The sequence below is a fragment of the Ranitomeya imitator genome, chromosome 5 (genome assembly GCF_032444005.1).
Source record: "Ranitomeya imitator isolate aRanImi1 chromosome 5, aRanImi1.pri, whole genome shotgun sequence".
NCBI lineage: Eukaryota > Metazoa > Chordata > Amphibia > Anura > Dendrobatidae > Ranitomeya > Ranitomeya imitator.
Genome location: NC_091286.1, coordinates 73457433 through 73483079, shown reverse-complemented (window position 1 = coordinate 73483079; position 25647 = coordinate 73457433). Strand labels below are relative to the sequence as shown.

Genomic DNA, 25647 nt, shown 5'->3' with positions numbered 1-25647 from the left:
GGATCTCCTATTCCATAGTTGGGGATATAAAACTGGGTTTTCCAAACTTGTCCACCTCTTTCAGAAGCTTTATGATGTAAAGATCCTACTAAACACCTGTCCATATCTCAAAGCTTTAGGTACAGAGACAGTGAGTTATTAGTGGGAATTTTTATCTCTGATGGGAACTTTTCCCGGTTACAAAACAGAGAGTCACGTCATATGAGTGACGACCACTCCATTCATTCTCCATGGGGCTGTCGAAAAAAGCTTGACAGACCCTTACAGGAATAATGGAGTGGTGGTTGAGCATGTGCACGACTACTTCTAATGGGGGGCGGAGGAAAGTGCCTCCTTGTGCTTATTAGGCCGGGATCACACATACGCGAGATACGGCCGAGTCTCGCAGGTGAAAACCCAGCTCTGGCGCCGGCACTCCGGAGCGGAGCGTGCGGCCGCACAGCAATACATGGAGCTGCACACTCCGCTCCGGAGTGCGGGCGCCAGAGCTGGGTTTTCACCTGCGAGACTCGGCCGTATCTCGCGTATGTGTGATCCCGGCCTTAGTGTGGGACTCAGTGGTCAAACCCCCACCAGTCAGTAAGGTATCACCTATCCTGTCGATAGATGACTTGTTTTAGCCAGATGAGCCCTTTAAGTCATCCCTCATGTTCCAGGTATTGAGATGGCCTAATGTCTCTATAAAGTCATACTGAAACATAATAATGTAAATATAGTTTGGGATTTTTATATTTGATTTATTGCGGTGTTACCAAAATTCCGACCATTTACCCAGGGTGACTGAGAGTTTTGTATCTCACCACAGGTTATATCTGGACAGTTCCTCTCAGACAAAAAAATTGGGACGTATGTTGAGGTGGATATGTATGGGTTGCCAACGGACACCATAAGAAAAGAGTTCCGGACTCGTATGGTCATGAACAATGGACTGAACCCGGTGTATAATGAGGAGGCGTTTGTATTTCGAAAGGTGGGAGCTGATTCCAATAATAAATCTGTAAAGTAAACGTGTAAGGCTCTGTTCACATGTCAAGCTGTCTTCTGTCTGTGACGGATCCAGTTTTAACAAAAAAAGGGATCTGTTCCAAACAGAGTGAGATGGACACAAAATTATAATCAACATTTACATTTTTGAATGAATCAATCTTTCAAAAAAATGGATCAGTTTTACAACGTGCACTTTGGTTTCCATTTTGCATCCGTTTGTAATGGATCCATTTTTTTTGGGGGGGGTAGGGGTCGGAAAAAAAATGTTGTGCAGACTACATTTTTTTGATCCAGCTAAAAAATGAGTAGCAGCAGTAAAGAAGGCAAATGGAAGACATTTTGCGACACTTGCATTCATCGGTCCTGCACTGGAACATTTTCTTTCTGTATTTATCATCCCAAAATGGATCAAAAAATGGAAACAGATACTGGACATGTGAGCAGAGCACGAGCAATGTTCTTACTACATTCCTCTGACCACCAGGTTATCTTACCTGACCTTGCTGTGCTAAGGATAGCAGTGTATGATGACAACAATAAACTGATAGGACAGAGGATATTGCCATTAGACGGTCTCCAGGCTGGATATCGGCACATTTCACTTCGGAATGAAGGCAACAAGCCGCTTTCCCTGCCAACCATTTTCTGCAGCATTGTTCTGAAGACCTACGTTCCTGATGGATTTGGAGGTAAGATGAAAGATAGGAAGAAAAACGAGTCCCAGGCTTGATCTGTTAGATGTTCTTGACTTACATAGATTTATACAGTTGGAGCAGCAGTAGTGTAGGATGTCACGGGTTGGTCCGACAAAAAAAGGGGACGTGAGAAGGCAAAAGGGCGAAAGAGAAATATGAGTGGACACTTCTGTACCTCTGTAGGCTATAGACTTAGGTAGTCAGCCATGTGAGCCTGTCAATAAAGCCACATTCACACAGTCTAATAATGTACTTCACTATATCTGATGTTAAACCCTCCATTTCTCACATTGTTCTTTGTTTCTTTCTTTTTAGATATTGTTGATGCTTTATCAGATCCCAAGAAGTTCCTGTCTATTACTGAGAAAAGGGCCGATCAGATGAGGGCGATGGGTATTGAAACAGTAAGTGACATAGATAGGACATAAACAGGATTGTATGTAATGATCCCTAACCTGCCAACTTACAGTCTGATGCATATGGGGCCTCCTGACTGCTCCGGCAGATGCTGGATCCGGCATGTTGCACACATTAGCTGTCAGTCTGTGCACATTTTATAACGACCTGTATACGTTTCTGTCATGATACTAAGTGATGATAATTGTTATTTCAGAGTGATATCGCCGATGTGCCAAATGACAACACAAAGAACGATAAAAAAGGGAAAACCAATAATGCCAAAGCCAGTGTGACTCCCCAAACAAGCTCGGAGCTCAGGCCGTCAGCTGCGTCCTCCTCCGGGACAGCAAGTGAAGTTAAGAAAGGTACAGGTCTCACTCGCAGCTCTTCCTGTTAGTGAAAATCTCGATCTGGTCTTTACAATTACCTTATGTGATTTTTCTAGCTATAGATCAGATTCCACAAGTGAAAGTCGAAGATTTGAAACAAATGAAGGTAAGATGGTGGATGCCCGACGCTTTCCCCTCCTTAGCGTTGGCCTTCAGGATCTACACTGATCGGGATTAGGGACACTTACTTAATGGGCTGACGGGGGTCACTTGAAACACTCAGTCCAATTAACTCCCGATCAAGACTTTATGAGTTTCCTGTATGGTGTCAGATAAAACTTACAAGCAGAGACAGAAAGCCGCCATATATCAGGTCCTCAACGCCTTGTTTTTTTACTCTGTAGCTTTTTGTTATCCTCCAATGATTGTTATTGGCATGCTTTCTATAAATTTTTATTGGAATTGATTTTAGGCCTACATCAAACAGCTAAAGAAGCAGCAGAAAGAGATCAACTCCATGAAGAAGAAACATGACAAAGTAAGTGGTCTAAGTAAGGTAGAGACTGTCTAAGATATGATAGATCTGAGATAGATAGATAGCGAGCTAGATATGAGAGATAGATACGTACAGTCATGGCCAAAAGTATTCACACCCCTGCAATTCTGTCAGATAATACTCAGTTTCTTCCTGAAAATGATTGCAAACACAAATTCTTTGGTATTATTATCTTCATTTAATTTGTCTTAAATGAAAAAGCACAAAAGAGAATGAAGCAAAAAGCAAAACATTGATCATTTCACACAAAACTCCAAAAATGGGCCAGACAAAAGTATTGGCACCCTCAGCCTAATACTTGGTTGCACAACCTTTAGCCAAAATAACTGCGACCCACCGCGTCCGGTAACCATCAATGAGTTTCTTACAATGCTCTGCTGGAATTTTAGACCATTCTTCTTTGGCAAACTGCTCCAGATCCCTGATATTTGAAGGGTGCCTTCTCCAAACTGCCATTTTTAGATCTCTCCACAGGTGTTCTATGGGATTCAGGTCTGGACTCATTGCTGGCCACCTTAGAAGTCTCCAGTGCTTTCTCTCAAACCATTTTCTAGTGCTTTTTGAAGTGTGTTTTGGGTCATTGTCCTGCTGGAAAACCCATGACCTCTGAGGGAGACCCAGCTTTCTCACACTGGGCCCTGCATTATGCTGAAACATTTGTTGATAGTCTTCAGACTTCATAATGCCATGCACACGGCCAAGCAGTCCAGTGCCAGAGGCAGCAAAGCAACCCCAAAACATCAGGGAACCTCTGCCATGTTTGACTGTAGGGACCGTGTTCTTTTCTTTGAATGCCTCTTTTTTTCTCCTGTAAACTCTGTTGATGCCTTTGCCCAAAAAGCTCTACTTTTGTCTCATCTGACCAGAGAACATTCTTCCAAAACGTTTTAGGCTTTTTCAGGTAAGTTTTGGCAAACTCCAGCCTGGCTTTTTTATGTCTCGGGGTAAGAAGTGGGGTCTTCTGGGTCTCCTACCATACAACCCCTTTTCATTCAGATGCCGACGGATAGTACGGGTTGACACTGTTGTACCCTCGGACTGCAGGGCAGCTTGAACTTGTTTGGATGTTAGTCGAGGTTCTTTATCCAACATCCGCACAATTTTGCATTGAAATCTTTTGTCATTTTTTCTTTTCCGTTCACATCTAGGGAGGCTAGCCACAGTGCCATGGGCTTTAAACTTCTTGATGACACTGCGCACGGTAGACACAAGAACATTCAGGTCTTTGGAGATGGACTTGGAGCCTTGAGATTGCTCATGCTTCCTCACAATTTGGTTTCTCAAGTCCTCAGACAGTTCTTTGGTCTTCTTTCTTTTCTCCATGCTCAATGTGGTACACACAAGGATACAGGACAGAGGTTGAGTCAACTTTAATCCATATCAACTGGCTGCAAGTGTGATTTAGTTATTGCCAACACCTGTTAGATGCCACAGGTAAGTTACAGGTGCTGTTAATTACACAAATTAGAGAAGCATCACATGATTTTTCGAACAGTGCCAATACCTTTGTCCACACCCTTTTTTATGTTTGGTGTGAAATTATATCCAATTTGGCTTTAGGACAATTCTTTTTGTGTTTTTTTCATTTAAGACAAATTAAATGAAGATAATAATACCAAAAAATGTGTGATTGCAATCATTTTCAGGAAGAAACTGAGTATTATCTGACAGAATTGCAGGGGTGTGAATACTTTTGGCCATGACTGTAGATAAATAGTGTGTGTATATACATGTGTATGTGCAGTGTGTGTATATGCATGTGTATGTGCAGTGTGTATATGTATGTGTATGTACAGTAGTATGTGTATATACATGTGTATGTGCAGTGTGTGTGTATATACAGGTTGGGCCATGTATGTGGACACACCTAAATAAAATGGGAATGGTTGGTGACATCAACTTTCTGTTTGTGGCAAATTAGTATATGGGAGGGGAAAACTTTTCAAGATGAGTGATGACTAGTGATGAGGAATATACTTGGTACTTGAGATTTCCCGAGCACGCTCGGGTGTCCTTCGAGTATTTGTAAGTATTCGGAGATTTAGTTTTCTTCGCCACAGCTGGATGATTTACATCTGTTAGCCAGCTTGATTACATGTGGGGATTCCCTAGCAACCAGGCAACCCCCACATGTACTTAGCCTGGCTAACAGATGTAAATCATTCAGCTGCGGCGCTGAAAACTAAATCTCAGAGTACTTACAAATACTCGGAGGACACCTGAGCGTGCTCGGGAAATCTCAAGTACCAAGTATATTCGCTCATCACTAGTGGTGACCATGGCGGCCATTTTGAAGTCGGCCATTTTGGATCCAACTTTATTTTTTCCAATGGGAAGAGGATCATGTGATACATCAAACTTATTGAGAATTTAACAAGAAAAACAATGGCGTGCTTGGTTTTAACATAACTTTATTCTTTCATGAGTTATTTACAAGTTTCTCTATGTTTACAGCCATTGACATGTTGCAGAGGTTAACACGTGAGGAGCAGATAGAAATTGTGTTGATGTCTAGTGAACGCAGTACCCGGGTCATTGCAGCAGATTTCAATGCAAGACCCCCTATGCAAGAAAAATGTCACCATTCCCATGTTATCTAAGTGTATCCATATAAATGGCCCACCCAAAAAAGTTTGCCTCATCACTGAACATAATGTTCTGTGTAAACTGAGGGTCCTGCTCCAATTTTTGTTTTGCAAATTCTGCAATTTCAGCGCTCCGATCTGGCATCAGTCAAACTTCCCTTCGGCGGATATTAGCTACTCACAAATGGCACCTTACAAAATCCAGCTGCTGCAGCATCTCAACGAGGATGACCCAGATCGGCGCGCTGAATTTGCAGGATGGGCAAAACAAAAATTGCATCAGGACCCTCAGTTCACACAGAACATTATGTTCAGTGAAGAGGCAAACTTTTTTTTTTTTTGGGGGGGGGGCATTTATATAGATACACCTAAATAACATGGGAATGGTGACAGTTCTCTTGTGTAGGGTGTCTTGCATTGAAATCTGCTGCAATGCCCCGGGTACTGCGTTCACCAGACATCAACACACTTTCTATCCGCTCCTAACGTGTTAACCTCTGCGACATGTCAATGGCTGTAAACATAGAGAAACTTGTAAATAACTCATGAAAGAATAAAGTTACATTGAAACCAAGCACACCATTGTTTTTCTTGTGAAATTCTCAATAAGTTTGATGTGTCAGATGACCCTCTTCCCCTTGGAAAAAATAAAGTTGGATCCAAAATGGCCGACTTCAAAATGGTCGGCATGGTCACCACCCATCTTGAAAAGTTTCCCCTCTCCCATATGCTAATGTGCCACAAGCAGGAAGTTGATATCACCAACCATTCCCATTATATTTAGTTGTATCCATATACATGGACCACCCTGTACATGTGTATGTATGCGCAGTGTGTGTATATACTTGTCTATGTGCAATGTCTGTGCGATTTTCAGGGAAGCTTGATAGCAATTTGTGCCCCAAGTACTTTCAGTTTATAAGTATTTACATATCTGCACTCTTTCAAATGAGATAGATAGATATGGGATAGATAGATAGATAGATAGATAGATATGGGATAGATAGATATGGGATAGATAGATATTAGATAGATAGATAGATAGATAGATAGATAGATAGATAGATAGATAGATATTAGATAGATAGATAGATAGATAGCAGTAGATAGACGTGAGAGCGTTACAAGATGGATCGTCACCAGTGTATGTTTGTGTGAGAGACTTAGTGAAATTAGGCTGTAAACATTAGGAAAAATATCTCTTTACCCAGAGCCTAAATGGTTGCAGTGATAATAAAGCTAGCCTTCCCCAACCCCGGATTGCACACATGATGAGGAGGAGACATAAGGAAAGGTACAGATTGCTTTACTTGCCCGTATATATAGAGATCTGCAGGTGCTCTTACTGTGGACTGGGATTTCTAACACAACGCCCGTCATCCCCCGTGACGTTAGACATCTCTCTTCATCAAAAAAGAAAATCTCATGTTCATAATTGTGAAACGAGCAAGGACCTTGTCCAGGTGACGGTAACGAATCTCTGATGCGTCCTTAGGTATTTGTTTATGGGAACCGGAGTTTGTGGCTGTCGCCATCGTCTTTATTTTCTGTGTACTTAACAGTATCTGACGGAAAACAGGAGACAGCATGGCGTCAACAGCAAGCGGCATCTTACCTCCTCCATAAACAGCCCTTTTCTATTGAGTAGGATTTCCTTGATGTGATGTTCAATTCTCCTTATTTTTGGGCTGCCCCCCTTAGTGCTCCTGTCTCTTTTATCCATCCTCACCATAAGACGTGTATACAGACATAACGTGCAATCATTATTTTTTTCGTTTATAAATGTGTTGTAATTTTGTTGATATTTTTTGCTTTATTTTACTACAATTAATGTATTATATCTCATACTGTTGGATGTATTGGTTTTGTTAGAGGTGTGTAGCCATTGGGACTACTGTTGATCGGGATACTGCACAGTTGTTTTCGTGGATGAATACCCAATACTTATTGTTCTGGTGTACAGATGTGAAAAAACACCCAGAGGATTTTAGGTAACACCCTCCTCTTCACTGATCTCCGTACCTGTTTTTGGTTAAAAAGAGGCGCATAACAACTGGAAATGTAGCTTATGGCGCATCTACACAGATATCAGCAGTGCAGGGAAATGTGTTATTTCATGGTAGCTAATCAAATGGATGACTGCAAAGGTATTTTGGGACAAGTCTGCCTTTATGAAGCCAGCCTATCATCGGCATATTGTGGGTTAAGACCCAAGACAGAAACAAAATTAACATATACCCTGCTGTTAAAAAATAAGTAAAAGCCATAGTGCCTAAAAACGACATAGGGTACATAGGCAACACTGTTTTATATTTTTAAAAAGTGTAAGAGCCATCCCACCAGCGTCAAGGTGTACCCAAATCGGGATGGTCCTAACCTCTAGGATTAAAACCTTACCATGTGTCAGTGACGTCAATGTGATTAAGGGCAGAGCAGGATCTGGGATCGGGGTCCGAATGGACACCCATCAAATGGGAAGCTATATAAGGCTGGGTTCACATAGCGTTGCAGGCGTCCGTTAGACGGACTACGTTACACCGCGGCATAACGCACTGTAACGCAGTCCGTTAACGCCGCCATTACTTCCTATGTCGGACGCATCACTAGCGCATGCCCACAATGGGCGTGCGCTAGCGATGTGCCGTCATTGAGTGACGGACCCTGCGACGCAGGCTGCAGCGTTTCCGGGTCCGTCACTGCTAGCGCAGATAGAGCATCTGCTAGCTCTGTCTGCACTAGCGCGATGGAATGTACAACATGTTAACGCATGTGTTGAACGGGCTGCTGTTAACGCAATGTGAACCTGGCCTAAGCGTAATGTCGAGGTCAAACAAAAGGGAGGCCGCACCCTTACCTGGACTAAATGCAGAAACATGAAACTTTAATGAAAAAAGTGAACTAAAGTATACTGTAAGTTGGTATGCATGCACAATAGGAGCAAGTTCACACTGGCCATTACACAGACAAAACCCAAGGGCACATCTCTACCTGCATTAAGTACAGAAACCTAAAGAAAAATTTCGGTTAAGGCTTATTGTGGGTTGCCAGCATCTGGGCCAAGGAAGGAATTGCACCCTTTAACCATGAGTCTCTTAAAACAAATAATGCCCTTGGAGTTTGAGTTACCAATTTAGAAAATATTTGTCCCCTTATTGTCCTCTTAGAACGTTATGATGTCCCATAAGTGCTTCAAAATAATATAGAAACAAAGAGAGAGAGGGGTGCACATGAGTGGTATCAGCCGGGAAAAGAATGCAGAAAGGTCAAAGACCTACTCACCGCAGACAGTTATGCTGAACAAGCATAACAATGTGGAATGGCTCAAAAGGATTCCCAGTCCTGTCCGACAGATGAACGGCAGCTCCCAGACCTCCACACTGAAGGCGCAGGGCAATGATGGACCGTTGAAGTCCAGAGATGTGCTGGCGTGCAGGAGACTCCGAATACTGCGTCCCACGTGATCAATGACCTGCCGGTCACGTGGTGGAAGGTCCTGGAGTGGTGAAGGGCAATTTGGCTTGTCAACTGCAGCTCCCATCGCGGTTCCTCAAGGAGTGAGCAGCAATGCAAATAAAAAGAATATAGCGGTCTCGATGGAGCGCTGATGACAGATCTCTGTCATCAGCGCTCCATCGAGACCGCTATATTCTTTTTATTTGCCTTTCAAAATAATAACCCAGGGCAGATATACCATTGGTGTAGCCGGTGCAGCCACACAAGGGCTCAGGAGGGGTAAGTGTCCTACTGCCCCCAAAGCAGCATCTCTAATAGACTCATACAGCGCTGGATTATGATGAGCTATTGTTCTACAAATGGGCCAGTAGACTTTTCACTCGCATGGACCCTCTTCTGTCTGTGTCACCTTTGTGCCTACCCCAACAAATTAGTTTATACTTGCCTAATCTGAGCGAGTCCTCTTCTCCCTGCATCCAGGGTGGGCTGTCATAGGCGGTGCAATTATGTGACGTTATTACGCCACTTGCTCGGGGATGCTGTTGTCTTGCAGGGGAAAAAGCCTAAAACAACCTATAACCTATGAAAGAGAGAGTAATGTGGCCACTTATGGCTCGCCGCTCCATCACCGGATACAGCTGTATCGGCATCATGTTGATAACGATACACGTCAAAGTGCCTAGAGATCTGGGACCTCTGGCCTGAAATTTGGGCCATGTTTACTGCCTTGGGTCTTCAGCCTTAGTGATGTCACTGCTGATTTTTGCACCCCTAAGAATTTTACACCCAAGGCAATCGCTCACTCATCCCAGATGCTACACCAGTGCACCCACATTGACCTTTCCTAAGGATAGGCCTTCATTTATAAGGTCCTGGATAACCTACTTAAAGAGCTCATTATATCTTTTAGGTCGGACATCATGTTTCATCCCATGCACCTTTAATCCACATTTCCTACTAGAATTTATCTACAGTCTTTGAACACCGGGTTACATAGAAATATTCTCCCGGAATAAAGTGTTTTTCAGGGAGAAGTGCTGGCTTCAGATTGTTGATGAGTCATCGCTGTGGGTGGAAATCATTACAGCTTAATAAGGGCCATGAGATTGCTTTTATCTGGGAGCCGCACAAGTCTTTTCTATTACTACCATTATGATTGAAATGACATGGATTGTTCCAGTGCAAGGTGCAGATCACAGGTCTCGGCACGTGTGGCGCGGAGCAGAGTAGGTGGCTGTCTTCTGTCAGCGCTCAGCTATTGTTTAGTCATTACTGTTCACGGATTGTGTCAGTGCGGTAACGGGGGGCTCGTACCGGGGGACGGCGTGGCCCTGCGCTGCTAAATGTCTAATGTTCTAGATGTGAAATGGTTAAATGAAACCAAGCATGATAGATGGGACATAAAAAAATCAATAGACAAACATAGATGTCAAGCTATAATAGATAGAGATGAGCAGGTGCAGATGACCATTTTTTCCACTTCCAAGTAAATTGGTTCGATTATGTTAATAACACTCTGATCAGAGCTTGATTAAGTGTGATCCGGTTTTCTTGGAGGTGGAGAGAGAAAAAAAAAGTTTCAGTACATTCTCTCTAATGTCAATTCCTGAAAATCAGACCCATCCGGGTGCAGTCCTGTTTTTCCCATGGATCCATGGAGTTAAATGGGTGAGTGCCATCCGATTCACAGAGGCAAATAATGTATTCTGCCACTTTTTTCTTCGGACCAACTTAGTCCAAGGAAAAAAATCAGACATGTCCACAACCTCATAGAATAACATTAGGGCAAGTACTATCTGTCAAAACGATAGATAGATAGATAGATAGATAGATAGATAGATAGATAGATAGATAGATAGATAGATAGATAGATAGTGATAAAAGGTACTCAGGCAGCCCCAGTTTACATGCCACAATTGGTGCATGCCCACTTTTGGCATTCTAGGTCAGTTGGTCACAATATATGTAAAACCACAAAATGCCGGCAGCACTAAAGAGGTTTTGAAATGAAAAAACAAAGTGGTTTATTCACCAATATGTCAGATGGCAATGTTCCAGCTCATAAATTACTGAGGCTTTGTCAACACAGTGATTAGCAGCACTTTATATTAGAATAACCACATTAACATACATAATATCATACTGAGGGGATTTTCTAATTAGTCCGCTTCTTCTCATTTAAAGGAATTATCCAGGACTATTTTCTTTATATTATGGGTCTAAAAACTAACAGGCGGGTAATTGTTAACTGTTCTACCCGGCCCAAAGTGGTCACCGACCGCTCCTGTCGGCAATTCAGCTGCTCCATGTCAACAGAGCAGATCTTCCTCTTACGGGCTGCTCTGTTAATGGGGAATGACAGCCAACGTCATGCTAATTGAGTCGTCTCCCTGCAGTTAGGCAGCAGGGAGCCAGCTGTCAATCAGCACGACGTTGTTCGTCATGCCCCATCAGCAGAGCAAGAGAGAAGCAGCTGCTCTGGCAACTTGAAGTCAGAAGCCGCTGAATTTGCCGGCAGTAGCGGCCTGTGCCTGCACTGTGCAGGCAAAGATTGGCACTGGGCACAACAAGCAGGTAAATATCAACTACTTGCCTGTTAGTTTTTTTTTTTAGCCATATAGTAAGAAAAAAGAAAGTTCTGGATAAACCCTTTAACTAATAGCATGATCTACGTACACCTGTGCAATAATTAAGCCGGTAAGCTATCTTTTGAGATATATACTTGTGCATATTTTTCACTAATGCTATCATAATATGATCTACTTATTGTGTTATATAATGCACTATCAATAATACTGTTTACACATTTTTCACATATACATTACTTTGCTTAAATAACATTAAAGATTGACAGCTCCTCAGTGACCCTCCTCCCTGCTGCTGACCTCACACTGCTCAGAACAAGCTGTGGCTATCAGTCAGGCTGGCGTGGGCGGAGATTAAAATATAATTGGACTCAAGAGCTCGCTAACTCTGTCGGTGGACTTGAAAAATGCCCTTTTTAAGGTCAGGTTCACACAGCCATTCTGACACAGATTTTTCAAAATAAGTTCACCCGCCTCATCAGGTGTAAGAGCTATTTAATAATACAGTTAGGGCCAGAAATATTTGGACAGTGACACAAGTTTTGTTATTTTAGCTGTTTACAAAAACATGTTCAGAAATAAAATTATATATGTAATATGGGCTGAAAGTGCACACTCCCAGCTGCAATATGATAGTTTCCACATCCAAATCGGAGAAAGGGTTTAGGAATCATAGCTCTGTAATGCATAGCGTCCTCTTTTTCAAGGGACCAAAAGTAATTGGACAATGGACTCTAAGGGCTGCAATTAACTCTGAAGGCGTCTCCCTCGTTAACCTGTAATCAATGAAGTAGTTAAAAGGTCAGGGGTGGATTCCAGGTGTGTGGTTTTGCATTTGGAAGCTGTTGCTGTGAGCAGACAACATGCGGTCAAAGGAACTCTCAATTGAGGTGAAGCAGAACATCCTAAGGCTGAAAAAAAAAAATCCATCAGAGAGATAGCAGACATGCTTGGAGTAGCAAAATCAACAGTTGGGTACATTCTGAGAAAAAAGGAATTGACTGGTGAGCTTGGGAACTCAAAAAGTCCTGGGCGTCCACGGATGACAACAGTGGTGGATGATCGCCGCATACTTAATTTGGTGAAGAAGAACCCGTTCACAACATCAACTGAAGTCCAGAACACTCTCAGTGAAGTAGGTGTATCTGTCTCTAAGTCAACAGTAAAGAGAAGACTCCATGACAGTAAATACAAAGGGTTCACATCTAGATGCAAACCATTCATCAATACCAAAAATAGACAGGCCAGAGTTAAATTTGCAGAAAAACACCTCAAGAAGCCAGCTCAGTTCTGGAAAAGTATTCTATGGACAGATGAGACAAAGATCAACCTGTACCAGAATGATAGGAAGAAAAAAGTTTGGAGAAGAAAGGGAACGGCACATGATCCAAGGCACACCACATCCTCTGTAAAACATGGTGGAGGCAACGTGATGGCATGGGCATGCATGGCTTTCAATGGCACTGGGTCACTTGTGTTTATTGATGACATAAGAGCAGACAAGAGTAGCCGGATGAATTCTGAAGTGTACCGGGATATACTTTCAGCCCAGATTCAGCCAAATGCTACAAAGTTGATTGGACGGCGCTTCATAGTACAGATGGACAATGACCCCAAGCATACAGCCAAAGCTACCCAGGAGTTCATGAGTGCCAAAAAGTGGAACATTCTGCAATGGCCAAGTCAATCTCCAGATCTAAACCCAATTGAGCATGCATTTCACTTGCTCAAATCCAGACTTTAGACGGAAAGACCCACAAACAAGCAAGACCTGAAGGCTGCGGCTGTAAAGGCCTGGCAAAGCATTAAGAAGGAGGAAACCCAGCGTTTGGTGATGTCCATGGGTTCCAGACTTAAGGCAGTGATTGCCTCCAAAGGATTTGCAACAAAATATTGAAAATAAAAATATTTTGTTTGGGTTATGTTTATTTGTCCAATTACTTTTGACCTCCTAAAATGTGGAGTGTTTGTAAAGAAATGTGTACAATTCCTACATTTTCTATCAGATATTTTTGTTCAACCCTTCAAATTAAACGTTACAATCTGCACTTGAATTCTGTTGTAGAGGTTTCATTTCAAATCCAATGTGGTGGCATGCAGAGCCCAACTCGCAAAAATTGTGTCACTGTCCAAATATTTCTGGCCCTAACTGTATATGTAGTTTATATTGTGAAATCTAGTGCAAGATATTTTTTAAGTTGAACATACATAAAAGGTCTAAGTAGATCTTCATTAGAATCTGCTGGTGGTGTAGTATATGTGGTGATCTCCTGACGGCAGGTTCTGGAGGCAGATGAGACACTGCTAGAGGCGTCTGGCACCGGCTTATTCTCTGCTCATCATTGAAATAAGCCGGGGAAATAGTGGTTGGCAGAACTAACAAGGCAAGTTTTACTTTCTTACTACTGACCAGCAAGCAAGGGGTGGTGGGCGTCAAGGAGGAGTAAAGTCCCCTTATGATAAGTGTTCACATGAGCCCATGTACATAAGTGAAGGAATGCAGCTTAGAGTGTCCTCTGCTTACCATGGTTCTGTGTGTAGAAGTTCTTGGGTCGTTTTTAACTATTTATTACTACATGTCTCGCGCAGACTGTTTCTGTGCACAGTATGTTATAGATTAGATTAGGTCGGAAATGTCAAAAACATTCAAAAATTCTCAAATTGCTTTGATGTAAAAGGCTCAGTTGTAGTGAATGAACCTCCGTTAATATGTTCTTTAGAACACCCAGTCTAAAGCATAGAGTCTGCGACCTGCACATGCTTCTTGCTGAGGTAACTGGCCACTCTGTGACTGCAGAGGTGGCTGGTAACCTAAGCAACAGTCTAAACGATGGAATTAAAAACCCCTCCGTTCTTGAGAGCCGAGAGGATTTTCAATAAGATTTCAATTGCAAAGTGGCTTTTTTTTTACAAGCACTTTGCCATTTTAACCATTTAAGAACTTGTGACAACCTCTTTAAGTACAGTACTCAGCGCATCCATAGACCCTCTAGACAGATGTATAAATGTAACCACACATCTCTACTGCACAGTCCTTGAGAACTGAATCCAGAGATCAAACTTCAGCAGTATATAAATTCCAGGCTGAAAATAATAGCTGCAGTATCTATATCTATAAACAATTCTTATAGAAGAAAAACACTTAGCGGGAATCTGTCATGTCAAAAATGCTGTTAACCTGCAGATACGGGTTTAATCTGAAGTGAATAGCATTCTAAAACTGACTGGCCGTCGCGCTGAAAACCCTGCGCCTGGAGGAAATGAATGTTATTTCTACCGGCACCCTCCGGCTTTCAGTCATAAAGGCGCACCCTACAGAGTTTGTCACCTCTCAGTACAAACTGAGCGTCAGGTGTAACTATGCCCCGGCAATAACAGATAGCCGGCTCAGTAATGTATGAGTGTAGAGCCGACTGTCAGTCAATGCCAGGAGTGTGGTTACAGCGGCTGCTCACTATGAACTGAAGCCACGCCTCTATGACTGACAGCCAGAGGCGGCCACAAGGAATAAAGTTCATTCTCTCTGTAACCGGGCTTTCAGTTCCGTGGCCTGACAGTTTTAGTATGCTATTAACCTGTAGAATATCCCAATATCTGGAGTTTAATAGCGTTTTTCTGACATGACGAGTCCGGCTTAAAATACACTTCTTACTATTTCATAGACACACGGTGTTGGAGCAATTCTAACTTAAATGTAAAAGTTTCTGAGATTCATTTTACGGCTGGTGAGTACCAAGTAAATGCAAAGATTTGTGATTTCCAAAGCTCTAACCCGTGATTTCCTTACTCTAACCCGTGGAAATCAGTAAAGTTTTTGTGATTTCCAAAGCTCTCCACCAAAGAATTGAAGATCTTGTTTATTTAGACCATTCATGAATATTGGCGTACCATGCATAAAGTTAGGTGTTTCTTACATGATGGCAAATACCAACACATATCTGCATAATAAGTAAAGGCACCCCTTGCATCCACTCAGCTTAATCACACCACTCAGCAAGTCTTTGTTTCAGTGAGTAATGAGAATTACCACATCCCATGAGATTTGTCAGGTCGGAGGACATTAACCCCTTCCTTACTCTAACCCGTGGAAATCAGTAAAGTCTGTGAACCCCAACCAATGCCAATTTCCCAAACTGTAAACTCAGCAGTAATTATGGTCACCATAATGGATGGTGGATTAAAAACAGTGTGATTTTCTGACTTGAATCTATCAGATAACGTTTGGATCGTTTTAGGAAGAAGAGAACAACCAGAGTGGACCTGAGCCTCATTTTGCCATTTTTCATCAGTTTCCTCATATTACAGAATCAACGCGTTTATTGTAGTAAACATTATATTTCATTATTACCTAATCATTTTCCAAAAATGGATGACATGTGTAGCCTTGATGACTTGACCTTGGTAATGGTGGCATGTAACGGCACCGTCAGTCTGGAGTAGGTCACAGTGAATACACAATGTTCCAATGCACCAAGTGTTTAATTGCCTAATGAAATAAAGCTACTGTTTTCCAGGAGCAAAGTTCTGTGCGGAAGGTACACTGCACACAAGCTGACAAATTAGTGGCACAACTTGATAAGGAAAAGTTGTCTCTTGAGAAGAACTTAGAAAAAGCAATCAAGAAGAAAGGGTAAGACCAAAGACAAGCTTAAAAACGGCCATAACCACAAAAAAATGCAAGATAGATACAGTATAAAGTATCGTAAATCGTCCATAACAAATATAACATATATTTTAAAAAATTACAAAGAATCAAATGTGTATTTAGGTACTCAATTGGATAAGAGCATAAACTAACAAGTGAAAAAATAATTAGGAAAAAATATAAACAAGGAATCCAGTTATCCCAAACTTCAACTTCAAAAATAAGAGCAGTAAATTAATTAGAATTAAAGGGAATCTGTCAGCAGGTTTTTGCTATTTAATCTAAGAGCAGCATAATGTAGGTATTGAGATCCTGATTCCAGGGATGTGTTACACATTAGACTGTGTGCTGTAGTTTCAATACAATCAATGTTTTAGCAGCAGGAGATTATCACTACAGGACTAGGCCTCAGGTGCCTGCCAGACCAGCTAATCTCCTTAACCCCGCCTCCACCACTGATTGGCAGCTTGCTCTCAATGCACAGTGTACACAGGAAGCTGCCAATCATGGGCGGGGTTATACAGCTCTCAGCATATTGAACACTGCTACATCTCCAACAGAAAATAAACAAGGATTCTAGCAAAACTGCACCAAGCAGTCCAGGAAGTGACAAATGGCTAGCATTAGATTCTCTTCTCCTACTTCATGCTACTCTCATGTTCCATAGCAAAAATCTGCTGAAAGATTCCCTTTGAAGAGAGTGTATCATCAGATAATGCACTTTTTTTTTGTTTTTTTTTTAAGATGTGAAATTTTTTTTTTTACATTCTTCATTAGAAAAAAAGTAAATACTGCAATTTTTTACACTGGCCACTAGGACTTTTTTAGGTTTATTTTTTAAGTCGCCTTCCTTTTATGTCTTGCAGTATTAGTTGCCATTTTTTTGGCACCAAATTCATCACAATTTCACACCTGATTCATGAATTGGTGCAAGTCAAATATGGGTTTTCTTCCTGTTTTGAGCTATTTTTTCAACTTTTGGCACCAAAAGTCGTAAAAATTGTGCCAAAAGTTTACATACTCAAAAATACACTAGGAGGGGATCCGAGTGGAGTTGCAGCTATTTAAGCGTATTTAAAAAAAGTTAAACACATCTGGAATGTTTTAGACTTCAAAATAGACTGAGGCCACAATACACTCCCTGACAGAATTTATGTCGCTACATAATGGCAGTTAATGGGTGCGCTAACGCATCCGTTACATAGCGTTAGTGCCGCTATGTAACGGATGCCGTCAGCGCATTGCCATTAACGCAATGTGAACCTAGCCTTAGGCTAACAAAATAAATTGGCATCAATGCAGAAATATTGAATAGTTAATGGACACAGAATGGTCAGATTTTGGCAAGACAAAAGTTTTGTTGCCCGGTCATATAATGCACCCAATCCTAGTTTACATATTCATCTGTGCTCAGTAAATGATCGGTTAATTAGTGTGTGTGTATATAAAGAAACCCAGCACCCCAGACCTTCACTTGAACTGCAACTTGAGCTCTGACAACATGCCAAAAATCCACCCTGCGACCAAAGCCTAAATTATCAAGAGGCTGAAGACCAGATCCACTGCAGAGGTGGCTGGCACCTTTAATATGTCTCAGCATCAAGTACAAAGAATTAAAAAAAAAGATTTGAAGAGACTTGAGATGTGTGTGACAAGCCCCGGTCCGGCAGACCCCGCAAGACATCTGCTCAGGAGGAACGTTTGTTGGTTAGAAAATCCAAAGCAAGCCCCTCTTCCACTGCAGCAGAGCTCCAACAGGCCTGGTCACCTCAAGTCCCTGTGTCAACTAGAACAGTTTGTAGGATTCTGTCTCGAAATGGCCTCCATGGTCGAATCAGTGCCCAGAAGCCAGCACTAAACAAAAGGCAAATAAAAAGCTGTGTGGCATTTGCAAAGTCCCACAGCCTGCTAAACAGATGGATGCTAGAAAAGTGGCAGAAGGTGGATTTCTCTGATGAATCTTCAGTAGAATAACACCACAGCCGCCGCAAATACTGCAGGAGACCTACTGGAGCCCGTATGGATCTAAAATACACCCAGAAAACAGTTAAATTTGGGGGTGGAAAGATCATAGTCTGGGGTTACATTCAATATGGAGGTGTGTGAAACATTTGCAAGGTATGAGGCAATATCAATAGCCTAAAATATCAAGAAGTATTAACTACCTCTTATATTCCAAATCATAAAAGGGGTCAAATTCTGCAGCAGGCTGGTGCTCCATCTCATCCATCCATCTCTACAACAAAGTTCCTCCAGACAAAAAAGATCAAGGTGCTCAAGGACTGACAAGCCCAGTCACCAGACATGAACATCATTGAGCATGTTTGCGGTAGGATGAAAGAGGAAGCTTGGAAGACAAAATCAAAGAATCTAGATGAACTCTGGGAGGCATGTAAGACTGCATTCTTTGCTATTCCTGATGACTTCATTAATAAATTGTATGAATCATTGTTGAACCGCATGGATGCAGTCCTTCAAGCTCATGGAAGTCACACAAAATATTAAATATGACTCTAATAGCACCACAACTTCATACACCAATGTTATGCAACATATATTTGTATTTTAAGTTAATTATTTGTTTGAATATCACATTACTTTCACTGGGCGACAAAACTTTTGTCTTGCCAAAATCTGACCATTCTGTGTCCATTAACTGATCAATATTTCTGCATTGATGCCAATTTATATTCTTAACCTAAACCACATTTTGGAGGGTTTCAGCTTTCAAAAGAATAATTTATACAATCAATGGATGAATTTAACGTCAGGTTACAGGCTTTTATTTACATAACATGGATAAGCAACATAACTTCTGTCAGGAGCGTAGACTTCAAAAATGTCACAAGTAGAATAATGAATTGGGTGCAACTAAAAAGAAAGGAGCAAAACCCTCAAAACTAGACAAAAAGACGCAAAGGCAGTTATGATATAGGGTGATACTTCCTGTTCTCTCAGGGAAGGTTTACAACTAGGCTTCATATCCTCAGAGGCAGGATTACAATGACGGATAATGCCTTATACACAGCTGGTAACACAGAATATGCCAATAATAATCTTTATTTTTATATAGCACTAACATATTCCGCAGCGCTTTACAGACATTATCATCGCTGTCCCCAATGGGGCTCACAATCTAAATTCCCTATCAGTATGTCTTTGGAATGTGGGAGGAAACCGAAGTGCCCGGAGGAAGCATGGAGAGAACATACAAACTCTTTGCAGATGGTGTCCTTGGTGGGATTTGAACCCAGGACTCCAGCGCTGCAAGGCTGCTGTGCTAACCACAATAGCCGATGTCACAGCTGACCCTGCGCCCCCTACCTTTACAATGACCTTTCCACAGACTCATTTGACACTTCAATAGAAAAAATAGTCAGGATCTGACCACTGTGGCTATGTACATGTGTTGTTTCCTGAAACTTTTAGAAAACTTTTAAAAAATACAACCATTGCCACATTTAAAAAAGAATACATTTAACACAAGAACCTGAATTAATAGGTAATTTTATGATGACTCATTCTCATTAAGTGTGGATAGATGCTCGGCCAGTCTGTAACAAGGATACTTATATTTTTGCATCTCTGGTAGGCGCCTTCTTTGCTCGCCTTAGTTTTTACTGTAAACTCATTATGGATCGGTTGATGTCCTTATTAGCCTCCCCACTATCTAATGTGAAGTTTTTGAATAGCAGCCTTACATGGGGATAGCAGCAGCTCATGTCAAAGTGAGATGTAGTGTCTTAGTTTCCATAGTTACTGCCTCTTCAATTGTGTATTTCACTATTCTTTGATGTGTAATGAGGTACTCTACGGTGTTATGTGCAGCGCAGAGAATAAACAATTCAAGCACTTTATTCTTCACATAGTTAACTCTTGGGTGGAGAGACCTTTGTCTTTGGTAGATTACCTCCATAAACAGTACAGGGCAGACTTTTATCCAAAAAGATACTTCTGGGTTTTCCAATTTCGCATCTAGAAATTGGGCAAAATTTTGATATCTGTAAAGTCTGTAGAAGTAAAAAAAAAGTTCAAATATCTTCCAGTTTTTACCCATAGACCACTCTAGACATGCCTACCTACTGTACCATTATTCACAATCCAAAAACAGGGAACATGTAAGCACTACCCGTTGAATCTCACAAGATTTCACCCAAAATGCCCAGGAATTACCAATCCGCCCACAATACAGTGTGTTTTTTGTTAATCCTCCCATTTTTCACCATCCACTCACACGACAGTCCAGGAAAATTCGATACCACTGACAAGTGTAGACATAATTATACTAAATTTACAAAGTGTATCTTACTTTTTGGGTTTCAATTCGAGGTCAATAAACTTACCATCAGAATATAGGGTGATCTTGTCTTAAGATGTAACTGCATATTGCTAGGATATGGTGCTATATTGTGATCGTGAGGGTCTAGCCTCAGGAGCCCTCACCGATATTAACACTATTTTCCGCTACAAACGAACACCCCTCTGGGTAAGAAACAGCGGCATTCAAGGGCACATACACATTGGAGTAAATATGGCCAAACCCAACATAACCTGACACGGGTGCTCCTGGCTCAAAAAGTGTCTCTTAATTTTCTGGAGACCATAGGACATTGAAAGTAGGTGCTGAGTGACAAAAGATAAAGGGGTTAAGGCAGCTAAAATATAGACTGCACAGGCAACACATTGCAACAGGACCAATAAGCCACATGAAGAAAATACAGTGTGTAATTTAAGTGAATTCTCAAAAATATATAGAATTTTATTATGCAAAATAAGAAAAAAGACACGCACAGAAAATTTTAAAAACTAAAGGGAACCTTATAAAACGCTATTAGCCTGCATATCTGGGGTTAATGTGCCGGCGAATAATGTTGTAAAGCTGCCATCCCACTGAAAGCACCTCTGCTGAGCGGAAATAAAATTCACTTCTCCGGCTTTCGGTCCTAGGGGTGGGTCAGCGCATCTTCAGTCACTTCTCAGTACATAGTGAGTGGCGGCTGTAACCGTGCCCTGGTACTGACTAATAGCCCTACAGGGATGACCCGGCTGTCAGTCAGTGCCAGGGCATGGTTTTAGCCTCCGAGAGGCGACTGAAGCTCTAAGATGGGGTGGCAAAAACTTTGTGACAGATTCCGTTTAAGTGTTTTTATAATTTTCTGTGCAGTTTTTTGGTTTTTTTGCAATAAAATTGTATATATTTTTGAGAATCCCCTTCAATCACTTAAACAACACCCTACAATTAGCACTCGCTTTCTTGCCCATCACAAATCTTGTGCGGAAACTCATAAGTGCGAATTCAGCCATGAGCTCTCCTCTGTTCCTGTGCCACCTTTGTAGTAAATGACGCCATAGATACTTCGTTTTAAAGTAAATTAATGAATAGAATTAAACATTAATCAAAAACTATAAATATAACATCAAATAAATCCTGTATAACTCGTCACATGTGATATAATAAGGTCTAAAGTAAACCTTTCTAACTGGTATATGTGGTTAATAAACAAAAAAACGTCTTGACATAAAATGTCTAACTATGCAAAATATTTTACTGTTTAGAGGAAATAACTGTGTTGAAATGAAGAAAGAAACAGAAAATAAAATTCAGGTTTTAACGTCAGATCATAAATCCAAGGTAAGAACATGTCAACCATCATTCACGTAGCTTCTCATCCGGACTCTTCGCACGCTGATCACTCGTTTATTAACATGAATTGACCACAACTAACCGCACTTGTTGCACTAAAAATTCTCTTCGTAAATCAAACTCCCATCACGCAACGAGGTGAAAGGGTTAACTCAATTCTGCATCCATATCTGTTGTCAAGAAGATTCTTCTCCTCTTGATTTTTCTTTCCCACTGTTATCACAGTATAAATGGACCACAATGCAGTTTTCAATATTGGAAACTTACCGTAATTATTGGGGAAAATATTGAAATTTTACCTCCAGCTATAAAAAATGTCAAATTTTGAAAAATCTGAAACTTGAATAATATTATGCCAGAAGTAAAAGACCAACATTTAAATACATTGTGTGTGTTTATATATGTATACGCACTAATGGCCTAAGGTGTTGGCACCCTTGCAATTATTCCAGAAAATGAACTATTTCTCCCAGAAATAAAATTATTGCAATTGCATGTGTTTATTCCCTTTGTGTGTTTTGGAACAACAGAAAAAAACACAGAAAGAAAGGTAAATTGGACATAATTTCACAAAAAAAAACCTAAATGGGCCACACAAAATTCTTGGCATCCTAAACTTAATATTTGGTTGCACACCCTTTGGAATAAATAACTGCAATCAATCACTGCCTATAACCATCAACAAGTTTCTTAAACCTCTCATCTGGAATTTTGGACCACTCTTCTTTTGCAAACTGCTCCAGGTCTCTCATATTTGAAGAGTGTCTTCTCCAACAGCAATTTTAAGATGTCTCCACAGGTTTTCAATGGGATTTAGGTCTCGACCCATTGCTGCCCACTTCAGAACTCTCCTTCACTTTGTTCCATTCATTTTTGGGTGCTTCTTGACGTATGCTTGGGGTCATTGTCATGCTGGAAGACCCATGACCTAAGACGCAAACCCAGCTTTCTGATACTGGGCACTACATTGTGGCCCCAAATCCTTTGGTAATCTTCAGATTGCCAAAAGATACACACTCAAGGCACCCAGTGCCAGAGGGATCAAAACAACCCCAAAATGTCTTTGAACCTCTTCCATAATTGACTGTAGGTTCTGTGTTATTTTCTTTGTAGTCCTCTTTCTGTTTTTGCTAAACAGTAGAAGGGTGTGCTTCACCAAAAAACTCTTATATTGGTTTCAGCTGTCCACAAGATGATTTCCCAGAAGGATTTTGGCTTTCTCACATACAGTACAGACCAAAAGTTTGTACACACCTTCTCATTTAAAGATTTTTCTGTGTTTTCAGGACTATGAAAATTGTACATTCACACTGAAGGTATCAAAACTATGAATTAACACATGTGGAATTATATACTTAACAAAAAAGTGTGAAACAACTGAAATTATGTCTTATATTCTAGGTTCTTCAAAGTAGCCACCTTTTGCTTTGATGACTGCTTTGCACACTCTTGGCATTCTCTTGATGAGCTTCAAGAGGTAGTCACAGGGAATGGTCTTCCAACAATCTTGAAGGAGTTCCCAGAGATGCTTAGCACTTGTTGGCCCTTTTGCCTTCACTCTGTGGCCCAGCTCACCCCAAACCATCTCGATTAGGTTCAGGTCTGGTGACTGTGGAGGCCAGGTCATCTGGCGTAGCTCCCCATCACTCTCCTTCTTGGTCAAATAGCCCTTACACAGCCTGGAGGTGTGTTTGGGGTCATTGTCCTGTTGAAAAATAAATGATGGTCCAACTAAACGCTAACTGGATGGAATAGTATGCCGCTGCAAGATGCTGTGGTAGCCATGCTGGTTCAGTATGCCTTCAATTTTGAATAAATCCCCAACAGTGTCACCAGCAAAGCACCCCCACACCATCACACCTCCTCCTCCATGCTTCACGGTGGGTACCAGGCATGTAGAGTCCATCCGTTCACATTTTCTGCGTCCCACAAAGACACGGTGGTTGAGACCAAAGATCTCAAATTTGGACTCATCAAACCAAAGCACAGATTTCCACTAATCTAATGTCCATTCCTTGTGTTCTTAAGCCCAAACAAGTCTATCTGTGCTTAGCAGTGGTTTCCTAGCAGCTATTTTACCATGAAGGCCTGCTGCACAAAGTCTCCTCTTAACAGTTGTTATAGAGATGTGTCTGTTGCTAGAACTCTGTGTGGCATTGACCTGGTCTCTAATCTGAGCTGCTGTTGACCTGCGATTTCTGAGGCTGGTGACTCGGATAAACTTATCCTCAGAAGCAGAGGTGACTCTTGGTCTTCCTTTCCTGGGGTGGTCCTCATGTGAGCCAGTTTCTTTGTAGCACTTGATGGTTTTTGCCACTGCACTTGGGGACACTTTCAAAGTTTTCCCAATTTTTCGGACTGACTGACCTTCATTTCTTAAAGTAATGATGGCCACTCGTTTTTCTTTACTTAGCCGCTTTTTTCTTGCCATAATACAAATTTTAACAGTCTATTCAGTAGGACTATCAGCTGTGTATCCACCAGACTTCTGCACAACACAACTGATGGTCCCAACCCCATTTATAAGGCAAGAAATCCCACTTATTAAACCTGACAGGGCACACCTGTGAAGTGAAAACCATTCCCGGTGACTACCTCTTGAAGCTCATCAAGAGAATGCCAAGAGTGTGCAAAGCAGTCATCAAAGCAAAAGGTGGCTACTTTGAAGAACCTAGAATATAAGACATAATTTCAGTTGTTTCACACTTATTTGTTAAGTATATAATTCCACATGTGTTAATTCATAGTTTTGATGCCTTCAGTGTGAATGTACAATTTTCATAGTCATGAAAATACAGAAATCTTTAAATGAGAAGGTGTGTCCAAACTTTTGGTCTGTACTGTACATTTTGGCAAACTGCAGTTTAGATTTTTTATGTATCTGTGTAAGCAGTGGGATCCTTCTAGAGCTCCTGCCATTGCGCTTCATTTAATTCAAATGTCAACAGATAGTTCCTGCTGACACTGATGCACCATGAGTCTGCAGGATGGCTTGAATTTCTTTGGAACTTGATTGGATCTGTTTATCCACTATCTCAACTATCCTGTATTGCAACCTTCCATCAATTGTTCTCTGCCGTCCACTTCCAGGGAGGTTAGATACAGTGTAAAGGGTTGTAAACTTCTTGATTATGTTGCGCACCGTGGACAAAGGAACATCAATATCTCTGGAGATGGATTGTAACCTTGAGTTGGTTAATATTTTTCAGCAATTTTGGTTCTCAAGTCCTCAGACAGTTCTCTCTCCTCTTTCTGTTCTCCGTGATTAGTGTGGTACACACAGACAAGCAATGCAAAGATTGAGTCAACTTCTCACCTTGTCTGGTTTCAGGTGTGATTTTTCATATTACCAACACCTGTTACTTACCACAGGAGAGTTTGAACAGGCATCACATGCTTGAAGCAAATCTGTTTACCCACAATTTAGGAAAGGTGCCAAGAATTTTATCTAGCCCATTTTGGGGATTTTGTGTGAAATTATGTCCAATTTGCCTTTTTTTCTCAGTTTATTTTGTGTTGTTCCAATACACACAAAGGAAATAAACACATGTTTAACAAAATGTGCAATTGCAATAATTTTCTGGGAGAAGTACTTCAATTTTGAATCAATTTCAAGGGTTCTAACTCTTTAGGCCATGACTGTGACATATACATATGTGAAGAAATTTTGAAAGTCCGTATAGCTTATATTGAAAACTGTAGTTTGTGGCTTTCTGTCATCAGTTTCTACTGCTTGATTTATGCGGCATTCATTAAAAGCTTTAAACCA

General features: G+C 41.2%; 1 protein-coding gene across 7 annotated transcripts in view; it reads left to right on the top strand.

The window, feature by feature from the left end:
* The window catches only part of PLCB4 (phospholipase C beta 4), a 400742-nt gene that overhangs the window by 339957 nt on the left and 35138 nt on the right, over positions 1–25647 (top strand). For 5 of the 7 annotated variants that reach the window (XM_069768811.1, XM_069768812.1, XM_069768808.1 and 2 more), the window contains 8 exons: positions 806–970; positions 1472–1676; positions 1998–2086; positions 2296–2446; positions 2527–2576; positions 2883–2948; positions 16104–16219; positions 21791–21866. In XM_069768811.1, the coding sequence (XP_069624912.1) occupies positions 806–970; positions 1472–1676; positions 1998–2086; positions 2296–2446; positions 2527–2576; positions 2883–2948; positions 16104–16219; positions 21791–21866 (918 nt within the window). The remainder of the gene's footprint in view (positions 1–805; positions 971–1471; positions 1677–1997; positions 2087–2295; positions 2447–2526; positions 2577–2882; positions 2949–16103; positions 16220–21790; positions 21867–25647) is intronic. The other 2 variants (XM_069768814.1, XM_069768813.1) reach the window with 1 other exon arrangement.